Below are 16,927 nucleotides of genomic sequence, written 5' to 3'. Positions count from 1 at the left end.
TGTAGCAAAAAAATGTGAACTTGTGAGTTTCTTAATCTGTGATTTGTAAAATGGGATTTGTGCAGCTGCACTGAAGGATTTGTGAATGTGTAACTGTTGTGTTGTATTTGAGGGAAAGAAAAAAAATCTACAAGTTTGCATCTCGTCCTCTGCGACTTCAAGTTTACTGATACACATGTGTGGATAATCTCTACAAATACAAATTCCACTGTCACAGGTGTGGAGTTGTTTTGCACCAAATATACCTTCACATTGGTTGCTTTTGAAACATTTGATAAAACTATGTTTTAACTTTAATTTTACATTTCAATTTCATTATATTTTTTACAAAGATAAATTACAAAATATATTTGCAGTTAAATATTGACGAGGTCACATAGTCATGTATATTTAATAAAAACATGTGTTACACAAAAATCTATCTTGTTTTTGTTGCGTTACTTTTGACTTTTGACTTTTTGTGTTAAGTGTTTGTGTTGTGTTACAGCTGACAGGGTCAAAAGTAACAATTCAGACTACACTTGTGAGTTACTGACCACAGCAAAAATATATCTCTGTCTTATCTTTTAAAATTAAGTTTTTCTGAAAAATTATACTTTCGCCCCTCTTCTCCCCTACTTATTAAAATAAAAGAATAAAGTATGTTTTAAAAAAAAACATGTATTATTATAAATTTAGAGTTGATTTGTTGTTTGGTGGTGAACATGAAAATAAAGACTATAGTAGTTAACCGTCAGAAAAAACATCTGTGTGTTTGAGATTTTTTCTCAAATGAAACGTTATGGGATGTTAATGCAGGACTGAAATATGCTGCTTTACTTTAACTTAGGTTTTAGGTATACAAGCAGAACAATGAGACTTTAAGGAGAGTTTTGTGAAAGCCTTCCAAGTAGTCTAAATTTGTTATCTGAAGACGACACCAAGGTACCCGCTAAAATGAACATTTAAAATAGTTTGAGACGTCATGCTCAGAGAGATTGGCCTGGGACTCATGCTTCTTGGTTTGCGGAGCCACGCGCATTTACAAAATTTGACGCACACACCGCCAAGCGAAATGGGGTGTCGCGCACTACAGCGTTGCCGTTGACGTCATTCTTCATTTTAATGTATGTAAAATTAAGTTTTGATCGTGTGTTTTTTTACTGGCTGCTCAGTATGTGCTGCAATGCAGCCGGTGTGAAAGCACAATGGCCACACGCGGCAAACGCTCTCAACATGCACTGCGTTTACACGCTGCTTACGTGTGGTATAAAACCGGCGTTTTAGATAGGGATGCAACAATACCACTTTTTCCATCCACGATCCAATTCCCAGCCCCGAATTATGAGTATCGCCTGATACCTGCCAATCCGATACTACAGTTTTTTTCTGAGACTTTATAAAATCAGATCTTTAAAATATCCTACAGTTATTGTGTGTTTGCGCGCGTGTTGAATGAAGCGTTTCATCCATCCGTTTCACCAGTGGATTAACCCAGTTGCAAATACCGAGTTTGTGAACTTAAATATCTTTAAATGATGTGTGTTTGTTCCTTCACATGAAGCTATCGAGTTTATTAAGACAACTTTGATTATAGTGCATGAAAACATGTATGGTGTTTCTATAATACTTTGTCTTTTAAGTGCTTGTAAGTAACAACCATTGGTAATGCACAGGATCGGATTTTAATCGGTCCTGTTAGTCCAATATCCGATCCAGCACAAAAAGGCCGGATCGTCCCAGATACCGGTACAGAATATTGGATCGGTGCATCCCTAGTTCTAAGGATGGTCACAATCTCTGTCTCTCGTGTTGGGCATTCAGTACGCTGAGGCAGCATTTGTGGGGGGTTTATGTTCTCACTGTGAGAGCATGACCCTCGCGTATCTTGGATTTACCCCTCACGCCCTCCCTCTATTCCTCATTAGGACCTGTCCATGGTGCAGAAAGTCCTGCAGGGCACAATGTTTTCTTTGACCACCCTCCACTGCCTTGGCAGCTGATGTTGTGGAGCATCAGCTGTCAGCCTCTCACTAGCTGCATCCTCTGTGATCCTATGTGTTAGGCTTGGGCTTCCAAATTGCTTCCCCTAAGCGGGGTTCCTTCGTGAGCATTTTCTGTGGGGTTAATCCGACAAGCCCACGCTTTCCCTCAGCAGAGACTGCCCTGCGTCTCCCTAGTATGTCTTATTACGGCCTATTTATGTCAACCCATCAGTTGTTTATATCATATACCACCCATTTACCCCTCCAACGGGGTGACTTCCACAGCATTCCTAGCTCCGCCCAGACATGAGTGCTTCCCAGTTGCTAGTTCACTATCGTGGGTTGTGGAACAAGTAGTGACCGGAAAAAGGGGTTTACCGCAGGAGGCCGTCTCCTAAGTGGATTCTGAAGGTTTACACAGGCACTGGAAGGGACAGCTTCAGTGGCGCTTTGGTAGGGATTCCCAATTCGCTGGTCACGCCAAAGTTTGCTGTTCTATTGCTGATAACCAGCTGGGCACTGATGCTCGGTTTTCTCAGCGAAAATTGTGATTTGGTATCGCACCTGCCTCTCTTTAAATACTCAACCGGCAGGGCGGTGCCGGAAGATGCAAATACCTGCATGCCAAGGAAATTTGTGTTTAAGTAGCTTCTTGAAGTAGATTGGTCCCGCGAAGAACTTTCCCAATTCGTCAGTCACAACGTGATGTCTTCGCTCCCTTCCTTCAGGGAACGAGGGTTTTATACGCAACTGAGACGTTCTGTGTTTTCAGATATGAAATTAATATTTAGTTCTAGCTCTAGGACACTACATAAATAATCTTAGTCATGGTAACTGCTAACTGTTTTAGTAGCAGTCATAAAATGGCGGGTTTCTTAAAATATTGTTATTGTAAAATTTTACGGTCATGTCCTCGGTCTGATCACCCGGGTATTGTTGTCTTTTATGTCGTGTCAAGTTTTGTTTTGTGTTTTAGCACGTGGTTCGGTTTGACAGCTTGCCATATGCTGTGTCTAAGTGTTCATCTCTCTCTCCTCGTTACCCCACTGTTTCTTACTCATTAGTTTCCCTTTTATTCCCAGTGTTTGCCCTTGTCTGGTGTCAGATCGTTATACAAGTTTGTTTCAGCCACCGATCAGTTTGTAGTATATTGTCTTAGTCATAGTCACAGTCCTAGTCACTTCATAGTCTCAGTCATAGTTTTGTCTTGGTTTTGCATTCCACGCTCACCTTGTCTTGTCTCATTGAGGCTCCAGAGGTTTTTCTGCAGTTCACACATTTCCCTGTCCTCTGGGTTTCTCAGGTGGATCTCAGGCACCCGGTGCTTTTGCCGCCGTGTGCGGTCGTCCTTTTCTGTGTTGTTGAAACAATAAACTGCTGAAGTGTTGATACCCTACTTTTGAGTCTTTTTCCATGACATTTAGAAGATATCGTTATCTTGTAAAATAGTATTCTGCCTTCTATCATTGTGTAATGTAAAATAAAAAATTGCATTTTACATGTGACAAAGTCATGGAAAAAATATAAGGGCCTGTGGCCCAGTAAAGCTTTATGTCTAGCAATGCCCCCAACTTATTTGTATTTATATTCATCTCATTGTCATGAATTACTCTCTGAACAGAAGAGTATATTTCTTGTAAACATACCTTTATTGTTTGATCTACAGTAGATGAGAAAGCAGAACAGAAGAGTCGATACACATGTAGTGATGCACAGAATCAACACAATTATGTGTAAAACTGAGAAACCTATGACATAAACACACATACACAACAGTTACTTTACAAAAGATGTAATGATTATTGTCTCACAAATATCATAAGAGCAGAAATAAAGAATCATTGGTGTTTTAAGCCCCAATGCAGTCTTTAAGGCAGTGTTGCATGGAAGGCACTCCCCTCCCGAGTGTTACAGCCAATCACAGCACTGGCGCTACATATCGAGCTTCCGCCAGCTTCTGCAATGTGTAATACAAATCTTAATGCAAAAAAAAAAATTTCATAATAATAATAATAATAAAATCATAGCTAATTTTCCTAAATGAGTAACTATACAAAATGATACCAATTTGAAAGACGGGGATGCGCACCTGTCAATCAGCTATTACATAACAAAGCGAGGTCAGAGACGAATGTGCTCATAAACAGGAAATAATATATGGAATAATGTGTGCATCTGTGAATAACTGTAAGAATACATTTCCTTTAAATAGAATTTGGTCATATAAAGTTTTAAAAGATAATAATGTTTTTTCCACTGTTGCTTATTTAGACTTGTTAGTGTGGTTAACAGCGTGTTTGGCACATTTACTGTTTTTTTCTGATAACAATAATACAATTTAAATCTCAATCCTGCTTCCTTGTCTGTTTACTAATTTCATTATGCTGTTATGTTAAGTTATGTGTGGATATTTATTGCCATATGAAACGCCTACTGCGGTTATATACTATCGTCTAATATTCAAATCATATGCGGAAAAATGTGTGCATCTTTGAAAAACTGTAAGAATATACAGTTCCTTTGAAAATAATTTTGGAATAATAATAATAATAATAATATTGTGAGGATAAAATTTGCCATATTACCATTGAATACTCTCATCAATAATATGGAAATCACATAGTAGGAAATATATAATGTGGTATACTGCAAAGTTAAACTGCTAATTTTTATTTATGATATATCTGCTGATTTGATCCATTCATGTCCTGACCAGTGTTGGTCAAGTTACTTGGAAATGGTAATTAGTTACTGATTACTGATTACTTCTCCAAGAAAGTAATCCAGTTACTTTACTGATTACTTATTGTCAAAAGTAATTAGGGTTAAACTTTATTTTAAGGCGTCACTGTTACATTGTAATTATATATATTAAGTACCAAGTAATAATCATCAACAACATGTACTTACTGTAGGGTTGGGGTTAGGAATAGTATTTGGTTTAGGATTAGTTGCATGTAATTATGCATAATTAACTGTTATTACTAGGGGTGTGCAGCGGAGTCAGTATTTGTATCTGTATTTGTATCTGTAACAATCTCAAAATTATTTGTATTCGGATGGAACCGGAAGTGGCCGGGTCTTAAACTGGAAGTTTGTCGTATTACATGAAAATGGCATTTTAAATGAAATGTTGCTTTTATTATAATTATAATTTAAATAACTGAAAATATTTATTAAAATTTGGAAATAAAATGCAGGACTTGCTTGAAGTTTAAAGAGTTATTAAAAGAGATACATTCGGGACTGATTTATAAATAAAAGTTATTAAGATCGACAAGACTCGCGCTGACTGACTAGATCCGAAACACAACGCACAGACGTGCAATTACGTGCACTGACAGAATAGTTCAAAAACAACGGTTTTGACAAGAATTTACGAAAGCATAATAAGCATTAGAACAAACTTGCTGAGCTTATTATTATCTATGTCCATACAGTGTTTGCAAACAGAACTTATTGTTTAAAAATAAAACTTTCTCATTAATCTTCATCTAAATTAATAAATAATCAGATATTTGTTTAAAACGTCGAATTACAGTTTGCTTTATTATTTAAAAATCAGTTTTGACTTAGTTCAAAACAAGCAACATGATAAACAATAAGGAAATTAGAAAGATTTAATTCAAATGTTTCAGTTGTTATTTACTTACTTTATTTTTATGTTAATTGCAATTCATGTCATAATCTTCAGTTGAAATTTTGCTTTTAAAATGTTACATTTTCATATTTTTTATCTATTAACTTATTTATTTTATATTCACCTAGATTGACAGTGAAGCTTGCTTTAACTTGAAGTAATTAAAAGATCATCTGCGACCGAAGTCACACGGAGACAAGAAATTATTAACGAAATTTTTTTTATCAGAGTGCAGCATTTTATCAAGGTTTTCTGGTCTTGTGTAATTAAATAAAATAAATAAAAAAACTAAAAGGGTCATTTTTTACAGTTGCGTTTAAAGAAGTTTGATATTAGCAGCGTTTTTAAGATTTTAAACTAATTCCAAAACAACTCGTGTTCCTAAATAAGGGACGTGCAGAAAATGTCATTCATGTCATCTAAAAGATTACACTCATTCACTTCACACACATATATGTGCTTATAAGGGGTTTATAATTTAGCGCTGTTCAAGTAAACACATGATTATGTCTGGCCGAATATTTTCTCTGTTATTCAGATGAATTCGTTATTCGTTTTGAAGCCATTATCCGTGCCCTTCCGAATAACGTATTCAGCTTCGGGCACATCCCTAGTTATTACTATAATAATTACATGTTATATGCACTGTAAAAAAAATCCGTAGAAATTGCAGCTGGGTTGCCGGTAATTTACCGTAGATTTACATTTATGTTATTTACTGGCAAGAGTTTGTTCAAAGTTAAATGAACATTAAACATTTACAAGTCTTTGTCTTTACAGAGTAAAACTAAAAAAACAGCATCAAGCCAAACATTCTGGGAAACAAAATCTGAAGCAAAAAACAGAAAAAGGTTGATGATGATTTCTGGTTCCCAGAATGCTTTGCATGAGGCTGTTATTGTATAGTTTTATTCTGTAAAGATAAAGACTTGTTAATATTTAAAATTTATTTAACTTTGAACAAGCTCTTGCCAGTAAATAACATAAATTTAAATCTACGGTAAATTACCGGCAACCCAGCTGCAATAACATTGAAATTTCTACGGATTTTTTTTTACAGTGTGTGCAACAAAGACACCGTAAAATAAAGTGTTACCGTAATTAGTTACTTTACTAGTTACTTTACTAAGTTACTTTTCAAAAACATAATGCACAACCTGAATATGCTATAGCGCAACAGGGCCCGGTTACATAAAGCTCCTTAAGTGTAATTTTCCCTTAAGTTCACCCTAAGGGGCCAGTCACACCAAAAGCGTTTATGGCAGTTGCAGGCGCCTTTTTTGAAGGATATTCTATGGGCAGGGCGCGTTTGCGCGCTGTTTATGCGCACCGAGCGCCTTGCGGTTTTTTGCCGCCTGCCGCGCACCCGTTTTTGAAGGAGCGCTGAGAGCGGAAAAGCGCCCAACGTCATTCGCGGCTTTCCATTGTCCAATCGAACGAGGGGAGAGGCGGGCCTTACGTTGTGGTGAGTGAAGTTTACTGTTGCTTTGAAGAACCGGACTCCACTCGCTCACTCTCTCCTGTGTGTTTGTGCACCTCGCACCCTCAAACAAGGTCAGAGCAATCGCCCTCTTTTTAAAGTTTCTGCTAATATGACAGTTAACAGCAAAAGAGCGCTCACGCTTCAATATTTGATTGACAAGACAGCTGACTCGGTGGTTGCTTAGCAATATGAAAAGCCGCGTCGCACTGCTCTTTTTTTAAAAAAAGGCAGTGCGTCGCGCCTTGCGTTTGCAAGCGTTTAAAGCGTGTCATACTTAAGGGAAAAACTTAAGGTGCTTTATGCAACCGGGCCAAGACCTTTCAGACTAATTCTAGTCTTTCTGCATATTACACCATCTAAAATTGAATCAAATGAAACATTTTCTGTTTAAACCTCTGGACGCGCATAATTCGTGGGCGTGATGACGTCGTTTTTTAATGCTGCTAACAATGTCTAAGTAGCCTAATGTCTACAAACATTAATAATATTAGCATTATACATTGTTTAAAAGGTCTACGGGGTTTAGCATCAGTGTATGGTCTCTGTTTTGCTCTAGCATCATAAATGTAGTATTTTGTGAACGAAGTCCAGATGACAACATGCAGAATATAAACGTGACTTCTTACCTTTGTGTTAATATAACGTTCGCGAGTCGAATCCAGTCTGTTTCAGATGTGTGAATAACCCATGATAACCATCTAATAGAATTAATCAAATGACCATTTTTGTCCACAAATGCATATAATCCATGAAATATAGATATATAGTCTGTTGTTTACATCAGATTTCGCGTGAACGTCTTGTAATAGAATATAATATACAATCTGAGGACACTGTATGAGATGGAGCCGCAGCAGTCATGTCAGCTGGGGGTTCAGGGTTTTTTTCAAGTTTCATATTCCTGTGCCGGCTTGCTAGGTGTTTGCTTAGATTTGAGGTGGAATTTTTCGCTGTGGATAAAAGTTTTATTCCCACGCAGAGTGTACAGCGGACACTGATGTTTTTGTCACCTTTCTCTTCCGCGCTCCATGTTGTCTCTTCATGTTCAACACTACACTGACTGATGGCTGGGCGCTCATAACGTCATTGTCACTTGACTCACGTCACGAGATGAGACAGTCTCACGAAACAAAAGCAAGGTTTAATAACGCAGTAACGCAGCCTGCTTACGGGGAAGTAACAATAATCTAATTACTGTTTTTGCAATTTTAATCCCTTACTTTACTCGTTACTTGAAAAAGTAATCGGATTACAGTAACGCGTTACTTCTAACGCGTTACTGCCCATCACTGGTCCTGACCACCAGGCTAGAGATTTTAAACATCCTTAATCCACAATTACTACTAGTCTATCAAACAGTCTATCCACTTGATGGATCCACTGCATACATACTGCAATAAAGAGACGTACAGTGGCTTTTTACATCAAAGGCCAACAGGCTATGACATTTTAGAGGACTCGCTCACTGATCCCCCTAAATTTAAAAAAATCCTAGACATGGTTGGACCTGCCGAATAGGTTGAGCACCTTTATATACTGTGTTGAGCAGAAAGGCTGCACAGTTTGACCAGCGGAAAGCTGGCCGCACATCAGGACGCCAGACGGGGTTGCTATATAACTCGCTTTGTATAACTATTATCAGACCGGCCCTCGCGGCCCCAAAACACTACCGGCCCACTAGGTAAAGTTTAGACTCTCCTGATTGCCACTCTGCCCCTGTCTTCATGCTTGATGACATTTGAAGTCCCATATAAAGTCTCTGGTCCCATGTTAGAAAACACTCTTTTAAAGACACCTTTGAGAGTATTATTAGTGTGTTTTATGTCTTAGAATAAAACATGAAAATTTCATTGGGCTTGTGTTAACCCGAGATCTCATTTGGGCCATTTAACCAAATTCTATTTAAACAAACCCATTGACATCGGGACGATGGAAGTGAAAGTGCTAAAATGCTAACTCACTTCCGGGTTTTTTCTACAAAAATATGTCATCCCTGCAGGTCTTTATAAATTACTGAATTATCTACACACACTGGATGTCAATACATCAAAACTGTGAAACATAAAATATGCTGCTAATCTCTAGAGCAGTGTTTTGAAGCATTTCAAAAATAAACCTTAAAAAAATCAAAACAAAATTATGCAACCCATATACTACCTGTGGACTCTTGAGTCAATAGCACCATCTGCTTATGCAAGCAGAGACAGCAATTCACTGAAATAAGAAAGTGGTATCTCGGATAAGTAATGATTGACTAACCCCCCAGTCACATTAGCTACAAGCAACAGATCCGAAACACAACGTGACGTCGGTCTGTGGTCAAGTCTGAGAAAATAATTCAAGATGGCGGAAAATGCGTATTTATGTATATATCTGATAAGTTTGGCATTTTATCTCACATATTTTGTTACTTTTATCGAGAAATAAATACTTTTAAATAAAAAAACAACGTTCTTGTAACTTAACAATACCTCTAAAGTGACTTTTGATACCGCTTTTGGAAACTAGCCAAGGAACGCCCATCAAGCGAGTGCGTGTCGCTCGGTGTCGTTCACTTTTGTAGCTAATGTGACTGTAGGGTTATGTTGTTATAAGTAGCAAACCAGATGACCCGTAAATGGTAAAAACTAGCGCTGGCAACTGTGCTGATTTGTTTGTTCAATCTTAGGTCGTTATCTAATATAAAACCCAAATTCTTGGTAGCAAACGAACAATATGAAGTGAGGGAACCCAAGTCCACAATGCTCAAATCACTTTTCTCAATAGGGCCAAAAAGGACTGAAAACACATTGATAACCCAAAAGATGCATTAGGACTAGATTTAATGGATGTTCTCAACTCTCCAGAGGTGGAAAGTAACGAATTACATTTACTCACGTTACTGTAATTGAGTAGTTTTTTTGTGTATTTTTACTTTTTTGAGTAGTTTTTAAAATCTGTACTTTTACTTTTACTTAAGTATGTTTTGTTTAAAGTATTGTACTTCGCTACATTTTAAATCATATCCGTTACTGAGTAAAAAATATTTTAAAAAGCAAGGTGATAAAGACGCGCAACGGATGTAAATGGGCGGGGCTCGGGGGAACGCGCAAAAAGAACCAAGGAGACGGAGGAGACAGGCGCGCGCTAATGCAGACCCGCCTCAGTTCAAATCTTATGAAAGAACCCCCTGGTCATATTTAAGCGACCACTTTCCACTGACGCGAAGCGAGTGTTTCATTTCTATGAAAGGTAGGATTCATGCTCTTAAGTACGAAATTGCACGACGCGTTTTTAATACCATGCGCATTATCTTCCGAAGTCTAGTAGCTTCGCGTCAAGTCAAACACAACTTCAAAACGTCCTCGAGAATGCGCAGGTCATTAGACTATGCAGAGAGAGAGAGCGAGAGAGAGAGAGAGAGAGAGGGAGAGGGAGAGAGAGCGAAAGAGAGAGAGATAGAGAGAGAGAGAGAAGAATAAAGGTCATCAGGTCCCCAGGTAAGGGAAGTAAGAAGATAATAAACGTGTCAAATGTATATAGACATGGCACTCATCTCATTATATGCTCATTTAAACTATATATAGTTTAATAAAATAATGTATTTTGCAGCAATACATCAATTACAACCTTACTATGGTGATTGTATTTACAAGCTGCTGACCACCTTCAAAAGTGCATAACTCACATGTAAAAATCATTAAACAATTCCATAAATGTTTCTTACTTTAAAAAAGCTTTTTGTTTTATTAACTTTTTGTTATTGCACTTTAATTGTAAAGATGTTCCTACAATTAAAAACAACTAGTTTAAGATTTATATCCCCTTGTCGTTTTTGAACTATACTAGAATCCTCCACCTCTTTCCGCTGTAAAAAAGTAACTTTTACTCTGAGTAAAGTTAAAATGACTTACTTTTTACTTTTACTTGAGTAGATTTTTAGACAAGTAACTTTACTTTTACTGAAGTAAAATATTATTAAAGTAACTTTACTTTTACTTTAGTACAATATTTTATTACTTTTTCCACCTCTGCAACTCTCTCAGTATTAAACAAAATGTGTCAGGGCCCACGCATACCTGTGAACACACATTAGACTTAATTCACTTGGGCTCAAGTAACATAGAAATATCCCCCCAGAGCGATGCGAATTCAGATCATTGCCTTGTCTCATCCACTGTACTTATAGATAGGATTGTTCGGTCCACACCACGCTATCAATTGGGCAGAAGTCATTTCCACTACTAAAGATAGCTTTATTAGCAATCTCCCAGACCTTTCCTAAATTAAACATTCAGCAGATAACTGAAAATATGGATGCTGATATAGAAACCTTGAACAACGTTTGTTCTAGCACGTTGAAAGCTGTTGCTCTCATTAGATCAAAGAGAATCAAGGAAAAAGCGCCAGCACCATGGTATGACCATCATAACGCAGTCCTTAAAAAGGCAGCTAGAAAAATGAAACGTAACTGGAAAAGCACAAAGTTAGAGATATGGCATGCTGCATGGATAGAGGTAGATTTAATGGGAGGCGGTCAGTGGTCAGACATTAGCTATGCATCACGTTGAAGGAAAGGCCAGTAGTGATGATTCTGACGAGCTTACGGCAGCCGAACTGGGTCTGTTAGTCTCAGTGTCCTTGGGTTCGAGGACAAGACAGGGAAAGAGAAACAAAATCCTATTAATGTAGGGGCCGTTCGCATGTAATGCAAGTGTCATACAGTATAGTGGTTGAGTATCTGCTTAGTTCTGGACAAGCTAACGATTGCAGCATAAGTAATATTTATTTTACTCCAGTCCGAATGCTCCATGTCAGTAATTATTACGAACAATGTCATTAAAGATAATGGTGACTTTAACCTTCTGTAAAAAGGTCCGGAGGAATTACCTCAGGTAATACTAATCCAGTGCGAATAGACCAGCTGTAAATATACATGTAAATGTAATCATTTCCTGGTTTATTTTAAATATCAAAGCGCTTAAAGAAGCATTTACTTGCATTCTAGGTGGAAAAAAAGTCAGTTCCTGAATAACACTAATTTACTTCTCAGAGGCACAGAACTGTTTCTGAAACTGACGTTCTCCACAAACTGAAATTAAACACAGTGTTTCGCATTTTCCTCGTCTGTATCATGCTGTTTGCACATGTGATATCAGGAAGTAAGGTAATGTGCATGTGACGACGAGAGGTGACGCGCTGCGCAATCGAGTTACCCCTCCCACTTCTACAGTAAATGTTTTACTGAGATTTCTAATCCCATCCAAATTGACAATTAATATTACATTATTAAAATTACATTATTAAAATTACATCGCCATCTACCCCCGTAAAACTAATCCCATCCGAATAGGGCTTAAAGCAGTGTTCTTCAAACCTGGTCTTCGATGACCCCCTTCCAGAAAGTTTTAGATGTCTCCTTATTTAAAACACCTGAACCAACTTATCAGCCTCCTTCCATAATGTCACCCTATCAAGCTAATGAGTTAAATCAGGTGTGTTAATTAAGGAGACATCTAAAACATTCTGGAAAGGGGTCCTCGAGGACCAAGGTTTAAGAACACTGCTCTAAGGGTTTTTTCTCCATATGACTTTTCCTACTGGGTACAATGTTGTACCTTTTTGGGTACATTGTTGGGGACCAATTGTGTACCTTTAACAGTTTTGTACCCCTACCATTTAAGTGGTACAATTTTTTTCCCTTAAAAGGTACACAATAGGTACCAAAAGGTACAACATTTTAATTTGTTGTATGCATAAAGGCACAAAATGAACCTTTGAGAGTACCACTCCAGCAATAGAAAATGTAAACAAAAAAGTTTTAAACCTTTTCTCTTACAGTGCATGTCACTTTTTATAACACAGGGCATTCAACCTTAAATGGGCTGCCTTAAAAAAATGGGGTCATAAATTAGGAGTATACACACTTCTTCGGGCACCACTACACCCTTGATTGTGTGACTTCTTGTGACTCATCTGAACCTCCAGCAAATTAAACATAATATGGCTTGGCAAACAATAGTTTGGATTGTTCCTTTGGCATTTCAAATAAATGATACGTGTGGGAAAATCCTTTACCTTCTACCATGCACTCTCTGATCTCTGATACGTCTTCTCCTAGCAGCAAGGATTGCAGCCATTTCAAGCTCAAATTTTTTTGGGGGGTGTTAATAATGGCGCAAATAATAATAATTCACAAAGTAATAATAATAATAATAAAAAGCACAAATCATTTAAATACTCTACTCCCATAAATTTTGTGTCTAAAAGAGAAACTCCTACAAATGTATAAGGTCAGTAGCAAAAATAACTAGAGCACACCTTCTCAATGTTATTTATCCACTGTGTTTTTGGCAGTGGCGGCTAGTGACTTCTCTTCCAAGTGGTCCAAATTCAAAATGTGTGTTCGGAGTGTCATGACAAAATATGTGTTCATTCATCGTGGGAACCATGTGCATCACTGCCTCTTGTCAAAATACATTACAAAATACATACCTGCTGCACACGCGTCAAAAGGGTTTATGATAAAAAAGGCACTCGCAAAATACTAACGTAACATTAAACTCTGACTGAGTATCTGGCAAACATGAACATCCCTTTTATAATAAACCTCTTCTTTTTGACATGATGCACATAGGTTCACATGACGCGCCTATCACATATTTTGACATGACGAGCCACACACATGACGGGGTAAATACATGTTGTGATGCGATTCAAATCGTGCGCCCTCGAAAAAAGAAGTCACCGGCTGCCACTGGTCTTTAGTAAATCCCGACAGTTGTTATATAATGCAAACATGATGGTTTGCACCAGTGCAAGCTGTTAGTAAATCTTGCCTGTACCTGTATAATACTGACATCTACTGTTTTTTTATAAATAAAATCGTTGTGATTCTTTGTTCTAAACCTGCAGTCTTTCTTTCATTCTTAATGAAACATATAAGATATTTTGAAGAATGTTGACATTTTTTTCTACACAAAACATGCAGAATGTGTCAATATTTGTCCAAAATGTTTTCTACTAACATGACCTGACACAGTCCTAATACTGTTAAATTGTCATTTACATCTGTGCATTTGCTTGCAATGTCGATATTTATGTTGATTTTATGTTTTAAAACAAATCTTTTCTAGATATCTAGAATTAAATTTTGTGTAAAACTTATAATGACTTAATATTTCTTTCACCTTAATTCAACTCATGTGTTACCTGAACTTTTAAAGTATTTTGTTGTCTTCACCTATTGACTCACCCAGTGTCTCCAGTATTACAGTTGTGTTTGCCGAAAGTTCTCCATTAAACACTTGACAGATGTAAACTCCTTTATCTTCAGTTGTGACTCTCTTCAGTCTGAGAGAGAAGTTTCCTCTGTGGATTTCATCAGTGAAGAACTCAACTCTGTCTCTGTATTGTTCATCTGATGATCCTAATAAAGTTTCATTGTTTTGAAAGAGAAGAACTGTGATGGGTTCACCTTTATCTGTTTTCTTCCATGACACCTCTTCAATCTCTTCAGGTTTGATATGAGAGTTCACAGAGCAGCTCAAAGTGACGTCACCACCCACAGGTGCAGATATGGACGGACTTGATCCTGACACTATCAAACGCTCTGAAAGAATACATTTAATAGAATATAAATTAACATAAATTCCTTCAAACATAATGTGGGAGAAGTCATGTTTCGTACTCACCAACATGTTTAATATCCACCACAGTTTCTCCAGACTCTTGTCCAGTGTGAACTTGACATGTGTATTGTCCCTCATCTTCAGCTGTCAGATTGTTCAACAGTAGGGAGAAGTTTCCATGTTTAATGTCTTCAGTGAAGAAATGAGCTCTATCATGATAATCCTGATGTTGAGACTCTGGTCTGATATCTTCATCTTGATACAGATGAATGAGAGTCTGTGTGTCTGATCTTCTCCATTCGACCTCCAGATCCTCCAGTGATAAGAGTGAATCAACAGAACAGGGCAGAACCACTGAACCTCCCAGAGGAACAACCAGAGGACCTGAGGAACCCTTCACTGTGAACCCTAAACAATTTTATATTTCAATGAACAGTGAAAAGAGTAAAATAAAATAAAGCTTGTATTGTAGTGTCTAGTATCAAAGTTGTCTGTTTGTGTTTGCAGTGCTACGGTGCCATTTTGCAGTCCCATTTTGACAAATAAACAATTGTGGAAAATGTTTTAATAATCAGAGGTAAAATTGTAGACAGTGATCACACGGAGTAAATATGATAATTTAAACACGTAAATCTGAATGTGACATCCTCAAATCACTTTCAGTTCACAATTACAGAAACCACTACAACTTTATATTGGACTGACAGTGCGAGGAATGATTTAGACACAGGTAAATAAATTCATAAATAGACAGAATTTATATTTGTCAACAAAACCTAGGCATAAGTGTGTAAGATCAGAAACAAGTTCAGATTTCATTGTTTAAATCCTAGTCGTGTGTTTGTGTGGTTAAAAAATGATAATATAAGAGTTTTTCTATCACTTTTTAAAAGAAAAAGAGAGAGAAATATTTCACATTACCTTCAGATATTGTCAGGATGGCAGAAACAAAAATAAACACATGTAAGTCCATTTTCAGTGATACATATTTCTGTTCATCTCTCTGGATTGTAAACGTGTCAGTGCAGGTTTGTAAATGAGTCTTCTGGTTCATGCAGTCTTGTTAAAACCCGTTTTGTTTTCATCCTAATAATAAAGAAAGAGTTGTGTGAAACTGAAGCTGATCCAAACAAACTGGTTTTCATCGAGTCGTTAGTTGTGCTTATGTCCTACGGCGTAGCTGCGACGTCATATGTTCCACGTCGGTTTTCATTTATAATTTGTGCAAACACACGGAGATGATGATGAGCCAACTGTGTGTGTGTGTGTGTGTGTGTGTTTGTGTATTATTTTCAGGCAGCAAATATACTGTTCATAACTATATACAATAGTGTTAATTCATGTTTTTGTTTCATATTTCTATATAATCTCTTTTAAAACTCTTTTATTATGTCTCAAACTCGTTTAATTTATATTGTGTGCTCTGTGATATTACAAATTGTTTTCAAAGTCTTTTATGTCATGGGGCCATAATGTCATTAATTGTACATTAACTTTGTGGATAAAGGATAAAGACTACTGAGAGGAACACCACTACCCTTCCTGCAGGTCTACCAGGACAGAAAGGAGCCGGTTCTATTGTTAAAATGTCCACTTATCCCCAGTGGCGTGTTTACCATTTTGGTGGCCCTTTGCAAAGTCCAAGAACCGGGGCCCCCATGCCCCAGCATTGCCCAAGGTTTTTCATTTGAATTGCACAACAATAATATTCAGTATACTTAAATGAGATATATAAACCGGGTTTATTTTGTTTTACACTGCTTAAAATAACACTAAATTGTAAGTTTGGTATGACAAAACTTTTTGGTTTAAAAAAATTTTCACGCCCCTCTCAGATAAATATTTTGCTTGCAAATGTATTATAGGATGTATTTAAAACAATGTAATTAAAACTGCAACTTCAGTGTCTGAAATCTTACTAAAAAAAAAACTAAATGAGGAAAAAGAGGAAGCATTAGATTAAGATTCATATTGATCTAACAAACTGAACTAATTAACACCAGCAAACAACATTGTAAGTTGGTTATTGCTTGAATTTATGGATGGGAATCACATAAAACTCTTATGTTCATATTGCAAAAACAAACTTACTGTGAGATACAACAAGCATATAGACTACACATACACTAAAGATGATATTCTAATGACAATGATGAGATACAGAATATGATTTGTCGTCTATTTTCGACGTGATTAAAACCCCTGCGTGGTGTCTTTATCATGTTTATAC

The 16,927-nt window shown here is 37.0% G+C and overlaps 1 protein-coding gene across 1 annotated transcript in view; it reads right to left on the bottom strand.

Annotated features, from left to right (window-relative positions):
- The window catches only part of LOC135734289 (CD276 antigen homolog), a 37,224-nt gene extending 21,359 nt beyond the window's left edge, over positions 1-15,865 (bottom strand). Inside the window, exons 1-5 of the mRNA XM_065253220.2 lie at positions 15,619-15,865; positions 14,761-15,105; positions 14,322-14,678; positions 3,611-3,712; positions 3,195-3,317 (exon numbers count right to left, since the gene is read on the bottom strand). Of these exons, the coding sequence (XP_065109292.1) occupies positions 3,195-3,317; positions 3,611-3,712; positions 14,322-14,678; positions 14,761-15,105; positions 15,619-15,751 (1,060 nt within the window). The 5' untranslated portion in view covers positions 15,752-15,865. The remainder of the gene's footprint in view (positions 1-3,194; positions 3,318-3,610; positions 3,713-14,321; positions 14,679-14,760; positions 15,106-15,618) is intronic.
- Between the last annotated feature and the right edge of the window lie 1,062 nt (positions 15,866-16,927).

Source organism: Paramisgurnus dabryanus, chromosome 3, assembly GCF_030506205.2.
Source record: "Paramisgurnus dabryanus chromosome 3, PD_genome_1.1, whole genome shotgun sequence".
NCBI lineage: Eukaryota > Metazoa > Chordata > Actinopteri > Cypriniformes > Cobitidae > Paramisgurnus > Paramisgurnus dabryanus.
This window is presented reverse-complemented; position numbering and strand designations above follow the sequence as displayed.